This window comes from Typopeltis vanoorti, chromosome 18 (assembly GCF_054136105.1).
Source record: "Typopeltis vanoorti isolate ZY-2024b chromosome 18, IOZ_Tvanoo_1.0, whole genome shotgun sequence".
Lineage (NCBI taxonomy): Eukaryota > Metazoa > Arthropoda > Arachnida > Uropygi > Thelyphonidae > Typopeltis > Typopeltis vanoorti.
Window position 1 is genome coordinate 29,497,716 of NC_143566.1, and position 19,517 is coordinate 29,517,232.

Sequence of the window (19,517 nt, forward strand, 5' to 3'; positions counted from 1 at the left end):
TAGTATGTATGGTGAATATATTATGAGAATGGGTAATTTAGACCCAGCTGAAATTAAGATTGGTGGCAGAAAAATAATTTAAGATATGCAGATGACACTGATTCCATTGGTTAAGAGGGAAAGTAACAGAGCCAGGCTTAAACATCGGGGGGGGGGGATTGCTTCTGGCAATTTAAATTTAAATGAATTTATAATACAGAGAGATAAAATAGAGATAACTGAAAGTTATGATTTACTGGGATCCAAAATCAGGAATGATGGTAAATGTGAAAATGAAATTAAAAGAAGGATAGTCACGGGAAAAAAAGCTATTTTATACCTGACAAAAATTATGAAAAAAGTGTAAGGACACGAAAGTTAAAATTGTCAAAGCAATGGTATTTCTAGTAATGATGAATGGATGCGAAAGCTGGATTGTTAAGAATAATGACAGAAAGCAAACTAAATCAATTGAATTATGGGCATGGACTGCAAGAATGATCAATAAGGTTTTAGAGAATATAAAGACAGAATGCTCTTTGGAGGTGATGGTCGCTAAACAGAAGTTGATGTACTTTGGACATATTATGCGGGTAGATGAAGTACTGGAAAAGGCAGTTAATGTTGGGGAAGATTGAGGGAATGAGAAGAAAAGAAAGACAGCAAAAGAGTTGGATGGACAACATAAAAGAACTTACCAACTTAAACTTACACTTGCTGATAGAAAGGACAAAAAGCTGAGTGGAATAGAGAGCCTTTTTTTCACAAGATTTCCAAGAGTCGAAAACAACTGGGTGGCACATAACAATAGTTAAAACAAGCCCATTTTAATTACAGATAACTTTCTGAAGCTTTTGTCAAATGAAATATTTTCTTTACGTGACTTTATTTGCTTCGTTACTTAGGTTGTGTCACCTGACTGGAAATTCTTGAACCAACACTGGGCATTATTTCACTATAACAATTCTCTAAGACTACAGTTGTGTTATTCCTTTCCTTGAATATTCACAGAGAAAAACAAATGCTACACTAACTCCATAACCTAGATGTAGAAGAAGCACTAATATTACACTCACTGGCATTGCAGTCAAGTGTGATATATACAGATACAAGTATTATCAAAGCAGAAACTTAGTGACATGGAAATATGGCAATCATGCAATCACTTTTTTTTTTTTTTTATAGAAAGTAAATTTACGAAAATAGATTCATTGAACAGTTGACTTATTCATTTTTTTATTACAACTTGGCGTATTTAAAAAAAAATACATAAATTAATAGTAAAAAATATATTATCTAGAATAAAAACTAATCTGTTCAGTTTAATTTGCACCACCTGATCAATGACAAATCTACATGTTTTACCAATTTGTCAGAAGTGTGAAAATACTTTCTTATGAGAGACCCAACTGGTATTCTACATACGAGCATACATCTGAAAGGAAAATTGCTTATACATTTGACTTCGTAAGTGATCTATTTAACTAACCTGCATCTTTTCTGCAGCTTGGTTACAGATTTCTGGAAGCTTCTTTTACATATGAAATGTACAATCAGTATCAAAATGATGTAAGTGGGCATGCATACTACTTTGAACTAAATCAAGCTCAAGCCAACAAACTGGGAATCTCTAAAGAGCAGTGTATTAAAATATTGATAATGATGCAACTTCTATAAAAAAAAATTTTCTACATTTATGTTACATAGAATCTGCACAAAAAAAATAAATATTTGTCATTCTTATTTGTATGGTGTTCTAATCTTTTGTAAGAGTATGTAAAGAATGAAAAACAAGTAGCAAAAATAACCACATTTTATATAACACTAGTCAAGTAACTTATTTTTTAAAGAAAGTTGTCATTTTTATAAATATAAAAATGACAACTAATCAAACTTATATTTAGCCTTTTTTTCTTTGTATTTACTGGAAGAAAGAACCTTGCATAATATGCTACATCTCCTGACAAATATATATCATTTACTAGTGCCTTGCCATCTAAAGATCTGAGTTTTTAGTTCCATTCCACAGATGCTACTTTTTTTTTTTTTTTTCCTATACATCTACTGCTTATTCTACAAATTGATCTGTTCTGGTTAGAAATACAGTTCCAACATACCTGGAAGTACAATGGTGTCAAAAACCTAAGGACAAACACTATTTCTGAAGATTACAACTGCAAATTCAGATGAATCAGCTTGTGGCAATTTGTATAACTGACAATTTCGAGTAGAAAGCAGATTCACATTCAAATTTTTGAATCGCACACAAAGGGGTCACATAGTAGTATTCAACAGATAAAAGACTGCTAAGCGAATTGTGTTGAAAGGAAGCTCTTTATTCCTTGTGAAGGAATAAAGATGATGTCTTGTAACGTCTTAAACACCTCATCTAGATGATTTCGAGTAGAGAAGAATTATTGGAAAGCTTGAAGAAGGCCGCAGAATTACCAATATTGGCAGAGAGTTTGAATCTCACATAGCATTATATCTAGGCTCTGGGCAGCATTTCAAACCAATGGAATATGTTCCAGACATTTGCTAAGAGGTGGCCCTTGCTCTACTACAGAGCACGAAGACAGATTTTTGGTTATAACAGCAAAACATAATCGATGCACCATGGTAGGTCAGCTCCATTCAAGCACAGGTATGCAGATATCTCGACAAACTATGGCAAGACATCTGTGACAAGTAGGTCTATATGCCTGCAGGCCTGTAGTCTGCATCTCTTTCTCCACAATTTATTATAGAGCATGTTTTCAGTGGCGTTGTATCCATAAAAAATTGGACAAGACGCCAGTGGGCTAATATACCCTTTACAGATGAGTTGTTTTAGTCTTTCCTCCAATTCTAGATGACAGTTGATCTGGTATGAAAGTGGTACTGCTTATCATTGCAAGAATGTTCTTGAAAGGGACAGATACGGTGGTACTGGAGTCACTATGTCAGGAGGCATTATGCTTAATGGATGCACTGAGGCTATAACTGCTGGAAAAAGGGACTATGACTGGTGAATGATATTGCAACATTGTTCTTCAACATCATGTTTGATTGTTCTGTGGTGCTGTAGATGAAGATTTCACTTTTATGGATGATAATGCAACACCACATAGTACACACACAGTGGAGATACTTCTGGAGACTTGAATCGATTGGTCAGCACACTCACCAGATTTCAACCCCATGGAACATATTTGGGGTGGAATAAGGAGACTTATTGCTGCTCGAAATTCCCCTCCACAAAACAAACAAGGCATTATCCTTGCTCTGAAGGAGGAGTGGGATAGTTTGCCTCAAGAACTCCTGAATCGCTTGGTACTAAGCATGGCATGACATTATGAGAGCTGCATTGCAGTTCGGGGGGTGAACGTATACCACACTGAAATATCTTTCCAAATAGCTTTCTGTAAACACTGTACATTAATTCCTTAACTACGTCCTTAGGAAATTTAACTTTTGCCAAAGAATGTATTGCAATTTGATTTGTATGAAACGTATAACACTGTGTGTAATAATATAATTTATTAGTATGCTGGCAATAAATTTATGTCCACATTTGGCTGTAGTCATGAAAATATTTTCGTATACAAGTAAAAACATAGTTCATTCTTAGCTTTTTGGACACCAGTGTACCTTTCCTGAAAACCCTAAATTCTAGTTCAGTAAAGTGAAATTAGCTGCTTAAAACATTTTAACTTGCTCCAATTATCTATGGCACACACACACACACCTAATCAGTATTGCTCTCTGCTTTGTAGATTTTAATGGGTACTCTTCATTTTAAATTACCTCATCTTTAATGTAACTCCTCAGCTTAGACTTAAAACTCAACAGTCACTCAATATTAGTCTTTAACTGTCTGTGCAGTTGGTTTCCCAAATGTATAGCCAGTTGCAATTCTTTAACTTCTATTCCAGCCTAAAAATAGCTAAAATGTTCCAAAATAATTATTTGCACTTTAACTCTTATCATGCTCTCCAAAAAAAAATTATAAATAATCAGTTCTACAATGCATTCCAATACTACTGTAGAATGTCATTAATCTAAAACACCTCACTACCATATTTTATTAAGAAATTAGGCACAATAAGATTTACATCAAATTCACACAGTGCACTTTGATATTATTGTTGAACATGTGACTTGCCCAAATGCTTCCCCCTCCCAACTACTCAAACCAACAGAAGCAAGCAGGTTATCAGTACATGAATGTTATTACAGATACTTGAACTGAATATGCAGAAATCATTAACCTACAGTTCATCTCCCTGCAACGTTTCCTCATGGAAACAAAAATTCTTTTCCTCCTGTAACATTTCATTTCTCAAAGAGAGTAGGCAGCATTCTTAGTCTCAAGTTTTTGGAAATTAGGAAGTGGCCAGTCTCCACCTCTCAAGCATTGCCAAGGTTAAGTGTATTCCCACAATGTATTAAATAAAAGATCGTTTCCTAATCTGTTGTACTCTAATCCCAATGTAAACATTACATATTTATCTATGCTCTACATTTAATTTTGCAGTTTCTACTAGTAGAAAAGCCCTACTTACCTGTGCAAAAGATTAACTAACTCAGGAATCAGCTTAGGGAAGGGGGGGAAATGTCTAGAATAGCACTTTGGGAGGTATTTACTGGATGGATATGAGAGAGAGAGAAAATAGTTTGTGTGGGGGTAGAGAACTAGAAGCCATCCTTAGAAATTGCACAAGGGAGTGGTGAATAAGAAATCTGAAGAGTTTTTTTTTTTTTTTTTTTGCAGGCCTTTCTTCATGGAAAGGCTAGACAGGAAACTGGATTTATCTCCATTCCATAAACACACTGTCTCCATGTGTTACCTTTTCCGCCTGGACACCTAGATTAATTATTGGCTGGCATCTGCAATCATCACCAAACTCCCACTGTAATCTAATAAAAAAAACAGCTAACATAAGACAGAGCTTAAAAGAGAATCAACACCTTCCAGATAATAAAACTAGGTAACTGTTATCCACTCTATGCCAAATAAATAAAATCAGTGATTTAAGTAGACAACTCAAAGTTAAGTCACTGTTTTGTTATTTCTTAACTTAAGAATAATAAGTCATGATTAAGCTTGGAATTCTGCATTAAATAATTTGGCTAGCTCCCTACTGCCATCTGGATTCTAATAATTAAGGAATTTAATTAAACTGCGGTACAAAATCCAAATCTTTTTCTTCCCTTTTAATTATTTTATTGTCTGACTAAAATTCTTTTTGTTATATTCTACGTAGAATTTAAATATTTTTTCTTCTACATCTTTATTAATATAAACTTATGAACAAACACTGTAAATTATGTTTAAGTAAGATAAAAGCCAAGATTTCTTGATTTTTAATTTTAATCCAATTATAAATGAAAGAGTAACATATTCTGTAAAATAATGATTAGTAAATATTGGGAAACTGAAAAGTACCTTAAGTGCTCATTTGTTTTTTTTCTTCTTCCCCCCTCCCCTTTGATTTTGGCCATTTAATATATATATATATTTTTTAAACATGAATACAGGGATACCTAATTTTATTTAGATGTTACACAGATTCCACCTTGCACATATAATGCATTTTTAAGTTACTTCCCAGTACCAGCACAAAACACAAACTTAATTCTGCATTCGTAATTGCACTAAGAAATCATCTGTTTCTGAACCAAGGAAATGTTATTCTCGTGTTCTCTTCCTGCCATAACTCCAACTGAAATGTTTCGGCATCCATTATATCAGTATATATTCTGCCATCCAGGTGATCCATTTCATGCTGAATTATTCGTGCTGGCCATCCTTTAACCTGCCATGTCACTATATCTCCTTTCTCATTAAGAGCTAAAAATAAAAATTAGAGATTTTACATTGAATTAGTATTGATATAGTTCAAAATGTGACAGAACATTATTGACAAATTAATGTGTGTATAACTTTTCTGAGTAGCAAACACACCTTAATTCTAAGTTAAATATGCACATATCAATGGGCTACTATGAGCTGGTGGTGTAAAACACACACACACACACAAAAAAAAAGCCTCCCTTGGTCAGGAATGACATGCCTTCTTAAAGTGTGGCCCACTTCCACCAAAGCTGTTTTGGTGATACTAATGAACAAGTCCATTGTAAAAGAATATCTTCCCGGTTTGAGGAAATGCTGACTACACATCAGGTGGTAGATCACTCTCACTACATGGTGAAACACCAAACTTGCTTATTGGGACATTTGATGTGACCGGTGCCACGTTTTGTCCCCAGAGCAGGGGTTTCGATTCTGTTCCAGCCTCTCAACTTGAAGTGCGAGTCATAGCCTTCAAAGGAATGCTAAATATACTGTGAAGATCTAGAACCTCCCCAGTCCTTGAGAATGCAGCAGTAATTTCACAGGCTAGTTGCCAGATGGTGTTATGGTACCAAACCTGATGGAAATACTTTTAGGGATATTCCTGACCAGCTGATGCATAATCTCACTATGGCATGAGATTATGCACTAACACTATGCTGCCCGCCAGATTGTTTGTCTGGAGAGATAATGCAGTGGTATGCAAGGGGCATTGTAGAGGCGGCTAGTATAGAAACTGGATCTCTGTCTTCTCTCACAGAAGGTTTCCATACTCATTTTTTATATTTGCTTCTGAAATACAAACATGACAGCAAACAAATAAATATAGCATCAGTGAAATTAAATTAAAAAAAAAACAAACATCCCTCAAAAAACTTGCAAACTTTACAAAAATATTTCTTCCACATTCACTCCAGAATTCATGGTATAAATGCTAACCTAAATGATGCACAACAATAAACCATCAAGTGCCCAAAGTATCTGCATAATTTGTTCTACCACAAGGGTAATAATATTTGTGCAATCCTGTATTTTTCCATCAGAGGAAGTCTAATCTTGAATCGTTTCCTTTTGACCTTAAGATTTAGATTTCTGTGCATCTTTGTTTTATTCATCTGCTATCTGATTTCTTATTCTTTCAGCATGATTTCCATGGAATTTGACTATCCTAACAGTAAAGTCAACTTCCTTAGTGACTTCAATGTAAAAAACTAACTAGCTCTCTTTTCCCAATTTATTAACCAAGTTAGAAGAGAAGCAAAGATTTGCTGTAAGCAATGACCTATACTCAACTTTTTCTCTCCCAACCAGAATTCCTGACAATCTTACTTACCCAACACTATGGACCTTTTTTAACCAGTTCTCTTTCCAGATTCACTATTGAGGTGACAGCTCCTCCTGGTAATTCAGATCACATCTTATCCAGGTTTCAGCTCTAGTAGAATGCTCTTTCATAGTGATTCACAACTTCATATCCAGTGGCACTAAAACAATGCCAAGTAGGAAGACCTCAAAGACTTCTCTTCTCCTTTCTATGGTCAGCTACTGTTTCCATTCTCCACATCCATATTCCTATAATCTTGTTACAGAAATTATCCATGTTGGAATGCACGCCTTCATTTTCCAACTCTGTTGAAATATCACACCCAACATCCAAGCAATGGTTCAAACAAATTTTCCCAAAAAGGGTGCTTAGGTGGCTGAGAGTTAAAACCAACTTATCATAAGTGGCTTAAGACAAAAATTCCAGCTTCATTCCCAGTCTATGCTGATGTTTGCAACACTTGCAAAACCATCATTAACAGAGCTAAGTGTGTGACCTTGAAAAGGTCTAAATGTAGAAAACGTGCCATCTGTGCCAGTGGCAGTATTTCTGATCCTGCACAAAAAGTTGTTGGTTTCAACTTCCATCTTACCCAGATAGTAGTACTGCAACATCACTGAGAGCTGACCTCTTGTAATTATTCTTATCATCCAACTATTACCAACCAAGGAATATTACCTCCTTTACCTGAACACTGTATTGCATTCCTCCTGTGGTCATCTATTAGAAAGACAGCAGAAGAATCTTGAATAACCTGGATAAAAACATGGTTTCTGCTTTTTATGGTATCCCAACAACTGTGCTCATGAGATGCACTCCTGAACTAACACTTTGTTCTTTATCTATATATAATATTATACTCGGTTAACCTCCACCCCTACAAGATCAAATAAATTTCTTAATTGATATTGTGTGATTGCTCAGGGACTGTTACGTTAGATAAACTTATTACATGAAGTCTGCCTAACTGTCAGAAAAAGGAGTGGCAAGAATAAATTTAAGTAAGGAAGTAGATTGACAGATAACAGAATAGATAAAAGAAAAAATAAAGAAAGTAAATATTTTACAAAGGTGAAGCAGACGAAGATTTAATAGGAATTAATAGAAAGATAATAAAGAATAGACGAGAGGAGATCTCCACATAGCCTTTAAAGGAATGCAGAGAACCGACCAGGGCTTCTGACCTAATGTCCAATCCTCACCTTCTCGTGGTGCACCCTGTTGGGTATCTACTTTGATACTCAACGAACCAGGATGGGCTGGCAATTTGGGATTTAGCCGACCAAATTGTATTCTTATTGGTTAAACCAAAATAAAAAATGATGGTACAACATGACAAAATTTCATGTTGGCTGGGGTGTCGCCCGGTTAAACAAGGCCCCCGTTGTTTTCGCCAGGGAACCAGGGCGAACAGCGAAAAGTCAGTTACTGGAACAAATCTGAAAACAAACCCCAACTCAACATCACCAGAGTTAAAGATCGGTACTATCAACGTAAGAAGCCTGAATGGCAAAGAAATGGAGCTAGCTGAGGAATTAGATAAGTACCAGATCGACATAATAGGGGTGACTGAAACAAAAAAGACCAAAACTGGTGAGATCTTTCTGAGCAATAAATACAAAATGTTATATTCAGGCAATGACAAAGAAGGAGTAGCCATAGTATTCAACACAAAATATGAGGCTAATCTTCTTGAATGGCAGTCAGTCTCAAGTAGAGTAATGTGGGCAAATATGAGAATGGGGAACTGGACAATGAGACTTATTTGTGCCTATGGTCCCACAGAAGGTTCTATTAAGGTAGAAGTGGAGGAATTTTTTGACGCTTTAGAAAAAGCAACTGACACAATGAAAAAGGAAAAGTTGGTCCTTGTTGGGGATCTAAATAGCGGAGTAGGAAATGATTGTGAGACATATAAAAATATTTTGGGAAAATTTGGAGAAAAGAGCAAAGCTAATAATAATGGCAAATATCTGTTGGATTTCTGCTCAGGACATGGACCTGGTTATTACTAACACCATGTTCCAACATAAAAATGTGCACAAATTCACATGGAGAGAAGAGGCTAGGAATAAGAAAAGTCTCATTGACTATGTTATTGTTGATAGTGATGTTTTCTCCCTGGTGCAGGACACCAGAGTGTACAGAGGATTTGAAATTGGAAGCGATCGCTATTTAGTCTTGAGCAGGATAAAATTGAATTTCATATTGAAAAGAATAACATGTAAGAAAGTTTTAAAGCGAATAAAAGTTGAGCAGCTCTCAGATGTGAACTGTAGACTAAAATACAGAAAGATTATTGAAAAGAAAATGAAAGAGTTTGAGAACAGGAATCAAACCTTGGAGATTCAGTGGCAAACTCTGAAGAAAACATTGATTGATTCTGCCAGAGAGGCATGTGGTGAGGTTGTGTGCAAGGATAAAAAAATCAGAACTCCCTGGTGGACACAGGAAGTTAAAGAGGCAGTGAAGGAAAAGAAGAAAGCATATCAAAAGTTCCTGGCAAATAAGTCAGCTTTTACTCTTACAGAATACAGAGACAAATGTAAGAAAGCTAAACAGTGTGTAAAACTAGCTAAACAAAAGTCATGGGAGGACTTTGGCAAGAATATAGAAAATAAATATCAAAAAGGTGGCAAAATATTCTGGAGGTTGTTGAAGAAGCTTAGGAATGGAGGAAAGAGTGCTGTAAAGGGAGTTAGAGATGATAAAGGTGACATGAAAACAGGAGAAAAAAAAAAGATATCCTTGAAGTATGGGGTAATTACTTTGAAAAACTGCTAAATGAAACAAGCAGTGATGACAGCACAGTGATAAAAAAACACTGACCAGGCATGCAGTCAGGAATACCTATCCATACTTGAAGTAGAAAAAGCCATCAAAGGCTTGAAATGTGGAAAGGCAGCAGGAGTAGATGATATTCGACCAGAAATGCTGAAGTATGGTGGTATAAAAGTCTTACAGTGGCTGCACTGCATAGTTCAGAAAGCCTGGACTGAGGGACGAAATCCCAATGATTGGGAGCTCTCATAGTACCCATATATAAAAAGGGAAATAAAACTGAATGCGAGAATTAGAGGTATTTCCCTGACTGTTCCTGGCAAGATCTATGCAAGTATACTTGAGAAACGGTTGAGAAGAATTGTGGAAGAAAAGCTTGGTGAAGAACAAGCTGGATTCAGGCCAAATAGAGGCTGTCAGGATCAGATCTTCACTTTACGACAAATAGTTGAGAAAGCATGGGAATATAACAAAGATCTGTATTTAAGTTTTGTCGATTTGGAAAAGGCATATAACAAGGTGCCAAGAGAGAAGCTATTGAATACGTTGCAGTTATATGGTGTCAAGCAATACTTAGGCTGTATTTGAGTTGTAGGTCAGCAGTTAGAATTGTAGGAAGTACAGGAAGATGGTTTAATGTTAAATCTGGTGTTAGACAAGGATGTACATTATCCCATCTGTTATTCATTATCTATATGGATCACATTATGAAGGAAAGTGGTATTAAACCTGATATCAAAATTGGAGATGTTAATGTCAGCTTTTTGCTTTATGCGGATGATGTAATACTTCTAAAATCCGCTACAAGTCTGCAAGATTCTCTGACTAAATTGAATAGCTGTTGTAATAGATATGGTATGAAGGTCAGCAATAAAAAGACAAAGACAATGAAAATAGGCAGAATCATTGAAAATGTCAACTGTGTTGTGAATTTAGAACCTGTGGAACATGTAAAACATTTCAGTTACTTAGGCACGATTTTTACTGAAGATGGTAAATTAAATATAGAAATAGACAACAGAATCAGCAAAGCTGGTATGGTGGGAAGTCAATTGAAATAAATTCATATGGAATAAGAGAGAAATTAGTCGGAACACTAAATTAGCTGTATACAAGACAGTGTTCAAACCAGTTTTAACTTATGGATCTGAGAGCTGGGTCAGAAGTAAAACACTTGACCAAAGACTAGAGACCGCAGATATGAGAGTCCTGAGAAAGATTAGAGGCGTGAACAGATGGCATCAATGGCAATATCATATTAAAAATGAGGATATTAGGAAAGAACTTGACATTGTCAGCATCCAGGAATGCGTTAGCAGAGCTAATCTCAGGTGGTATGGTCACTTAAATAGAATGGGCGAAGAAAGATTAGCAAAACAAGTGTTCTCTGCCAGGTTGGCAGGAAAACGACCCAGAGGAAGACCAAGATATAGGTGGATTGATACGGTACAAAGTGCATTAGACGATAGAAATATAAGGTCTGATAATGTTGGAGTCTTGACAAGTAACAGACTGATTTGGAGGAAAATTGTAGATAGGAAGTTAGTAATGATGTAAGTTTTTCATGTAGTACTGGCATATCCTGTACACCCCTTGAGGGTACATGGCAGGAATTTGATGATGATGATGATGATAAAGAATAGACAAAAATGTACATATTTTTACATTATATTTCTGTCTTCTAAAGCACTTCTTACTGTATCAATCCATCTAGATCTTGGTCTTCCTCTGGTCTTTTTCCTGCCATCCTGGCAAAGAATACTTGTTTTGATAACCTTTTCCTCTCCCATTCTGTTCAAGTGGCCATACCACCAGCTATGCTAACACATTCCTGGATGTTATCAATTCCTAATATCTCATTTTATTATGATACTGCCATTGATGTCATCTGTTCGCTCCCCTAATTCTCAGAACTCTCATATCTGTGATCTCGAGTCTTTGATCAAGAGTGTTATTTCTAACCAAGCTCTCAGTTACATAAGTTAAAACTGGTTTGAACAGTTTATTCTATACAGCTAGTTTAGCATTTTGAATAATTTCTCTCTTGTTCCATATAAACTTATTCAGTTGACTTCCTACTGTAAAAATAATCATAATTTAAAATTATGAATATTTTTACAAATTGTTTATGTGAATATATTATTAGTTTTGGTTTCGTAACACATACATCAGCACGTACAATGTACCCATTATTATTCTCAAAATGAAATGTCAAGCTTTTGATATTTTGATGTATTTACTAATTCTGATAATTATGTTACTTTCAATCCTTGTTATTGCAATTTAAAATTATCAAGTGTTGTGTTTTGTAAAGACAATGTGTCAGCCATTATACGTAACTTCTTGCTTGCCACTTGCACAGAGTGCGCATGTTGGAGAAATTTTGTTCTTAGAAAGTTTTTTACATGACAGTCGGAAGAATATTAATAGAAGATTCCAAAAAGGAATAGTAGAACTGTGAGTCTTACTGGAGGAGTTGAGACTCTCAACAAGTATTTAGTAAATAAAAGAAGATATTGCAGTCGACATTATAAAGGAATATTCAAGGAAATGTTGAATGGAAAGTTTCATCTGTCTTAAGGACACCAGATCTATTTGTTATTTCTACTGGAAAAGATGATGGAATTAGCAACTTAGATATGTTGTTTATAAAGTAGTAGAAGAAACTTTTTTTTTTGCCGGTACAAAAATTAATAAAATTGAACTGCAAGAGGTATATTTATACTTCAGTGAATTCAGAATATTTATACTTCAGAGACAGGAGGAATAATATTGTGTGTGCTACATAAAGGTGATAAAGAATTCTATTAAAAAGAAGAAGAGAATTTTATATTTTTGGAAAAAGGCCCTAAAAAAGAAACTGATTATGAATATTTTATGATTGTGAAAACAAGGTATTCAGTCTGGTAGACGTGATTAGATATATGTTAAACAAACCAGTAATAGAATGATTCAGAGAATGGGCGATCTCTAAAGTGTAGGTTTACTTTAGAAGGCCTTGGATCCAGTTAATTTTGTAGTTAGCTATGTAATTTTATTTGAAGTGTATGTATTGTTTTAGTTTTATTAAATGTGTATATTTTTTGTATTTGGTCTTGAGTCAGTGATTTTCAGGATTCTGAAAGAAACAGTTAAAAGTCATTGTATCAATCGGAATTGAGCACTTATGTAAATACTAAACACTTGGAGAATAAAAACAATCTTTATGGAGACAATCTCTAATCATAAAACACTACCATACCAGCTTTGCTAATTCTGCTATCTATTTCCAAATTTAATTTGCCACATTCACTAAAAATCGTGCATAAAATAGCTGAAATGTTTTACTTGTTCAAAATGAAGAACCCATTTTGAACAAGTAAAACAACACTTTTTCGGCGTTTAAGAAATCTTGCTAATCTCGTCATTTTGCTGCTACAAATTTAGCGGCATGACGAATAATAAAAGAGGAGTGAAGTGAACAACAATATAGTTTTATTGCTTCAGACTTTGAACATTCTAATGCCATTTGCTGGTTTTTTAAGTCTCCATTTGATTTCAATAATTTTTAATTTTACTTATTCAATTTTGATTTGTTTTGTTTGAATAATTAAATATATATATATTTATTCAATTAATTTAAGTCTGCCTGCGGACTTAAATTAATTTAAGTCCACAGACATTTCATAATATAATGTAATAATATAATTTCATAATATAATGTAAACCTGCTTTCTGTCATTGAGTTTCAGCATACATATATCAGTAACAAATTTAATAACTATTATAACATATATATATATATATATATATATATATATAAACAATATGTAGTTCTTTATACAACAAGGGCAAAGATTGGAATTAGTGCTAAATTAGTATGAAACTTACCTGTCAACTTAACTTCGTGAAAACGTGAAACTACAGCAGTATAACCTTCAATGCTTGAGCAACCTTCAGGAAATTTAATAATCTGTTTGTTTACTATGGTCATTTTAGGATTTATGAAAACCTGCAAGAAAAAACAAATTTTAAACCAGACTATATAATCACATATAAATCAATCACCCAACAGAATAAAAGTGGAAATAGCACAGAAAATTGAAGTACCTTGCTGATGTAATTAGTGTTACCAGGAACATTTTCTCTATTGTTGTTCAAATAGTATTTATTTGAACAATGATTAGAAAGGAAAGAGTAGTTATAGTATTCAATACTAGATATGTTAAACTTCTTGAATAGCAAGTAGAACTTACTTGCTATTCAAGACATCAGTGCTTGATGTTAGCAAATTTCAAAATGGAAAACTGGACAATGAGACTGATGGTGTCTATGTTCTCATAGAAGGTTCCAGTAAGGAGAAAAAAAAGTTAGATCTTATATTGAAGTCCTAAAGAGCAGAGTAGGAAAGCAATACCACACACACACACACATAAATGTGGGAGAAGTTTGGACAAAGGAGCAAACCTTAAGCATGGTTAAGTGCCTGTTGGATTCTTCAGGATATAGATTAGTTATCACTAATGCCATGTTTCAACATGAAATTGTGCATCAAAAATCCATATGGTGAGAATAATTAAGAAATTAGAAGTATAAAGGAGGAGATTTCAAAGATGAAGTCATCCATTATTTATTTTTTAATATTAATAAAAATATTACAAAAATTTAAAAAAGAATCAAAGATGACAGCTTTCACAAATGCAATATAGACTCAAGTATAAACTATTACTTAAAAAAAAAAAAAGTGGATATATGAAAATAAGAAACAAATCTTGTGACTTATTGCAAAATCTGAAGAAAATGTTGACTGTTTCACTGAGGGAAGCATGTGTAAGTTCTTTGCAAAAATAGAAAAATCAAAACCTGTTTATAAGGCAGTTCTGAAAAAGATGAAATCTTATATTTTCCTCAGAAAGTCACTCGAAGAATAAATGATAAATATCAGACTCAAGTCTGTTCTATAGAGTACTAAAAAAATGCTTAGAAATGGAGAAAAGAGTACCACAAAATAAATGATAATTGATAAAGGTGATGACAAAAGATGAAGATGTTCTTGATGTCTGGAGTTTTCACTTTGAAAGATTTATTTATTTATTTTTTTATTATCCCATGGTATTATTACACCAGATCATAGAGGTCAAGTTCATGTATTTTATACAGCACCTTTTCTCGGTTGTTATAGAGTTCACATTTGGAAATATTCATACAGTTTAGCAAATGCATTGGTGATGCTTCCTCGATGTTACAGATTTTGCAGGTGGGGAAGACTTTTATGCCATTGCTAAACTTGATTGGTCTTGTGTCGCCGGTCTTGAGGCGAGAGATCATGGTAGTGGCACTGCGATTAAACTTGGAGTTGATGGTAGCTCCTGGATTTTCTGCTGAGTACCAGTGGTAAGCCATGTCCTGAAAAACTGTTCTTTTTATGTTTTCTTTTTGGGTGGTTTTAAAAAGATAGAAATCTGTGGTATCACTTGATGTTGCGGCCATTTTTGCTACTTCATCTGCAGTTTCGTTTCCCTTTAATCCCACATGGGATGGGATCCATTGGAAGATTATTTCAGAATCCTTATGTAGTTTGTTTATGTTTTTAAGTATTTCTTGATGGCTAGTGTAGCAGTTCTTAATAGCTTGAATGGCTGCTAAGGAATCTGTGAAAAATATAAACTCCTTCGGGTTTTGTTTGTCCAAATATTGCAGTGCTGTGTTAATGGCTATTAATTCTGCATGGTATGAGTTGCATCCAATACAGTTAGTTGTTTATAGTTTTATATTATGAGAGCCATAGATGAGTACGCCACTCCCAGAATTGCCATTTGGCAATTCTGGGAGTGGCGTACTCATCTATGGCGTACACAGATGGCTCCAAAAATCCAAATGGATTTTTGGAGCCATCTGTGTAGATCTTTATTGAGTCAGGTCCATATTCCATTATTTTTGAAAGGGCTAATGATCTCAAGATTTCAGGGTTTTCTAGGCTTTTTTCCTCATGTTTCCCTATTTCAGAATTGATAACTATATTTTTCCTGTCTTGATTTGGAGGAAATGCTGGGAAGTCGGCTATTTTATTTTCTATGATTTCATGCCTTATTGATTTTTTTTTTTTTTTTTTTCCTGTTTTGGTTTCCAGTTTTTAAAAAGTTCACTTGTTCTATGATGTGCAAGGTTGGCTCTTTTTTCTACAAATTTGGTTAGATTTTCTTGCCACCTAATTTTTAAAGGAACAAGGTTGGATTCAAATTCTGCTATTTTTCCAGGAGTTGTATTCCTTAGTCCACATATGATTTAGCTGCATTTTTCTGACTTTTTATAAGCTTGTCTAAACTGGTGTGTGATGATTGCATCCAGATAGGCGAAGCATATTCCATTATGGGTCGGATAATAGAGGGTGTATGTGACTTTTAAGGTTTTAGCATCAGCTCCCCACTCTTTACCTGAGATACTTTTCATGATATTTAGTCTTCTTTTTGCTCTGACTGCATCATTGTTGATATGTTTATTTTAGCTTAGCGATGGATCCAGAGTAACTCCAAGGTATTTGGGGTTTCATTAAATGTAATTAGTTGACTGTTTAGCTTAATCTTTGGTCTCCACTTTTTGAGGTGGTTATTAATAGTGAAAACACAGATTTCTGATTTAGTAGGATTAATTTTGATTTTTTGGTTTTCACAGTATGTAGCTAAACTTTCAATGGCTTTGTTTAAGTGATCTTCTGCTGTTTCTAGGTTGTTGTGAGCTGAGAATAGGACCAAATCATCAGCAAACATAGCTATCTTTGTTTATTTATATTTTTATCTAAGTCATTTAAATAGATGGAAAAAAGGAGTGGGCTCAAAATGCTACCTTGAGGGAGTCCCTGTCTTATTTTCACTTTCTTGGAAAAGGTATTATTTATTTTAACTCAAATTGAAAGTCATAGATCCAGTTAAGAACTTTCCCTTCTATTCCAATATGACAAAGTTTGGAAAAGAGTTTCTGCCTCCGCACCTTGTCAAAGGCATTCCTAAAATCTATAAAAGCTGCAATGGTGGATTTGGTAGGTTTGGTCTGGAAGTTATCTTGAATTGTCAGGTTAAGCAGAAAAGTTGATCAGTTGTTGAGTGATTTCTTCTAAAGGCAGCCTGAAAATTTGGTAGTATACTTTTTTTTGTTTAGATAGTAATTCAAATGTTGGAGTATCATTTTTTCCATTAATTTGCCTGGAATTGAAGTCAGTGAAATTGGTCTATAACTTCCTGGTTGGTCTTGTGGTTTGTTAGGCTTTAAGATTGGTATGATTGTGGCTGTCTTCCAGTCTTTCGGAACTTTTTCTTGTTTTAGGCTATTTTTGTATAGGCGAAGTAGCCAATCTAGGGCTAGGGAAGGAAGATGTTTGATCACAATTCCTTGTATGTTATCTGGTCCACATGATTTATTTATATCTAGTCTCTCCAAGGCATCTCCCAATTCAGAGATTGTAAATAGATCCCAGAAAAGTTTGTTTTGATATTTTGGGAAGTTTGCAGCATTTTTCTGCTGTCAAGCCTGTTTTGATATTTGATGGTCTTTTCTAGTATTCATCTATAGATTGAATGAATAAGTGTCACAGAAAAGTGGCAGAAAATATTCAAGAGGAATGCAATTGGAAATTATATCAATACTTGAACACTAAAAGTCACCAAAATCTTAAATGTGGAAAGACAGCTGGAATAACTGAAAATAAGGAGGATGTATAAATTAATAGCTTTAATGGAACATGTGCACTATACATATTAAAGTAAATTTCACAGCTTTTACATGTAACAAAAATTACATAGAATTATTCAAAAACCCCAATATATTTCATCCAACATTATATGTACATTGTCAGGGAGATAGACCATTAACTACATTCAAAAGATGAATCAAAATAATGAGTCATAAGACGTGTATATTAGTTTGTTTCTCATTTGCTGCTAAAATATATAGCTTGGTTATGTGAAGTAATACATAGGACAAAGCAGGAGCTGAACAAATGCAGAAACACTGCGAGTGGGTCAGTTGATATCAGAAAAAATAGGTGAAGAAAGAATGGAATGCTTGGCTAAAAGAGAAGGAAAAATCAAGGAGCGAGTATTGTACAGTGATTTTATCATAACAGGTATCTGATTAGCAAGAGATTGACAAAGTTGTGCTTCCCAGGAGCAAAAAGTAATGATGTTAGTGAGGATATTAGAGCACAAAAGGGTAAAGTGAAAGAGTTGATCATTTTAGCTGGAGCAAATGATTTGAAAGGAGAAACATGTGGCATGAGGGTGGGCTTGAAAGAATTACTGGAAGCAGCAAAAGAAAAGAGTGAGAAAGTTAAGACAGTGAATCTGTTGCCACAGTATGACAGAATTGAACTGAAGAGGGGGGGGCATAATAGCAATGAATTGATACATAGGTTATACAAGAGGAATAATATGAAGTTTGTGGATGTGTGGAGTGAATTTGATGGGCAAAAGGATGTATACAAGAAGGATGGTTTGCATCTCAATGGATTTGGTGTTCAGAGTCTGGAAAAAAGTGTTGTTGAGTGAAATGAAAGTGGATGTGCAAAATCAGAGAAACCAGAGCTTGTAGAAGGGAAGCTGTTGAGTGGGTATGTAGATATTAGTGAAGCAGTTCAGTGTAAGAATCTGCATAAAATGCTTAAGTTAGTACTGCTGGTAACAAACCAGAATGGGTTAGCTAGTATAAAGCATCAGAATAGCAATGGACCTAAAGGGTTTTTGCACTTTATATTAATACCAAGAGCATTTGGAACAAGGGGGGGGGGGGGTTCTGACATTGGTTAGTTCATCCTAGTCAAAAGTTAGTGGCATTAGTGAGATATAGCTGACATGAGATGATATAGTTAGTGGGATAGAATGTGAAGGGTATAGTGTGTTCAGGGAGGATAGAGAAAAAAGAATAGGGGGTGAGAAGCATTACTGATGATAGCCGATGAACTGCAACTAAAGAGAATAGAAGTTGAACTGCGGGCCATTGAAATTAGCACATCTGAGGCTATCCAGTGTGAGATAGATGAGCAGAACAAAATATACAGTTGGATGCTTCTATAGATAAGGGGATGAAAAGGATGATGGGGATAGTATGCATCAGCAAATAAGCTAAATGAGTGGAGGCCTGGTAATTATTATGGGGGATTTCAACTATAGGAATGTAGATGGAAAGAGGAGAAGACACATGGGAGGAAGGAAATAGAATTTATGCAGTTATTAAGGAATAATTACCTGAAGCAGTGATGTAACATCTGATGGAATTGAATATACTAGGGGTCTGAGAGTGCTCAATCTAGCAATTGCATCTGAAAATTTTACTATAACCAATATGACCACATTGCCACCAAATGGTGAGAATGATCATATGGTCTTGACCTGGGAAGTAACTAAATGTGTGGAAATTTTCAGTTTGGGGAGGGGAGAGGAATTACAGGGCTGTTAAGTATGATAAGCTTAGGAGATTGCTTAAATCAGTGCCACGGCATGTGAAATTGTAAGGGCTGGATATTGATGGTGCACGATAAGTGGTAAAGAAATGTTTGAAGGAAGTAATGGCAGACTGCCTACCTACCTTGAGTCAGGAGGATAAATCAAGTGGGGATTAAATGGATGA

At 34.8% G+C, this 19,517-nt stretch overlaps 1 protein-coding gene across 9 annotated transcripts in view; it reads right to left on the reverse strand.

Annotated features, from left to right (window-relative positions):
• Nucleotides 1-1,198: 1,198 nt before the first annotated feature.
• LOC150096579 (peptide deformylase, mitochondrial-like) overlaps nucleotides 1,199-19,517 on the reverse strand; it is an 85,445-nt gene continuing 67,126 nt past the window's right edge. For all 9 annotated transcript variants that reach the window (XM_090408288.1, XM_090408287.1, XM_090408285.1 and 6 more), the window contains exons 4-5: nucleotides 13,791-13,911; nucleotides 1,199-5,812 (exon numbers count right to left, since the gene is read on the reverse strand). In XM_090408288.1, coding sequence (XP_090264414.1) covers nucleotides 5,625-5,812; nucleotides 13,791-13,911 — 309 coding nt within the window. In that variant the 3' untranslated portion in view covers nucleotides 1,199-5,624. The remainder of the gene's footprint in view (nucleotides 5,813-13,790; nucleotides 13,912-19,517) is intronic.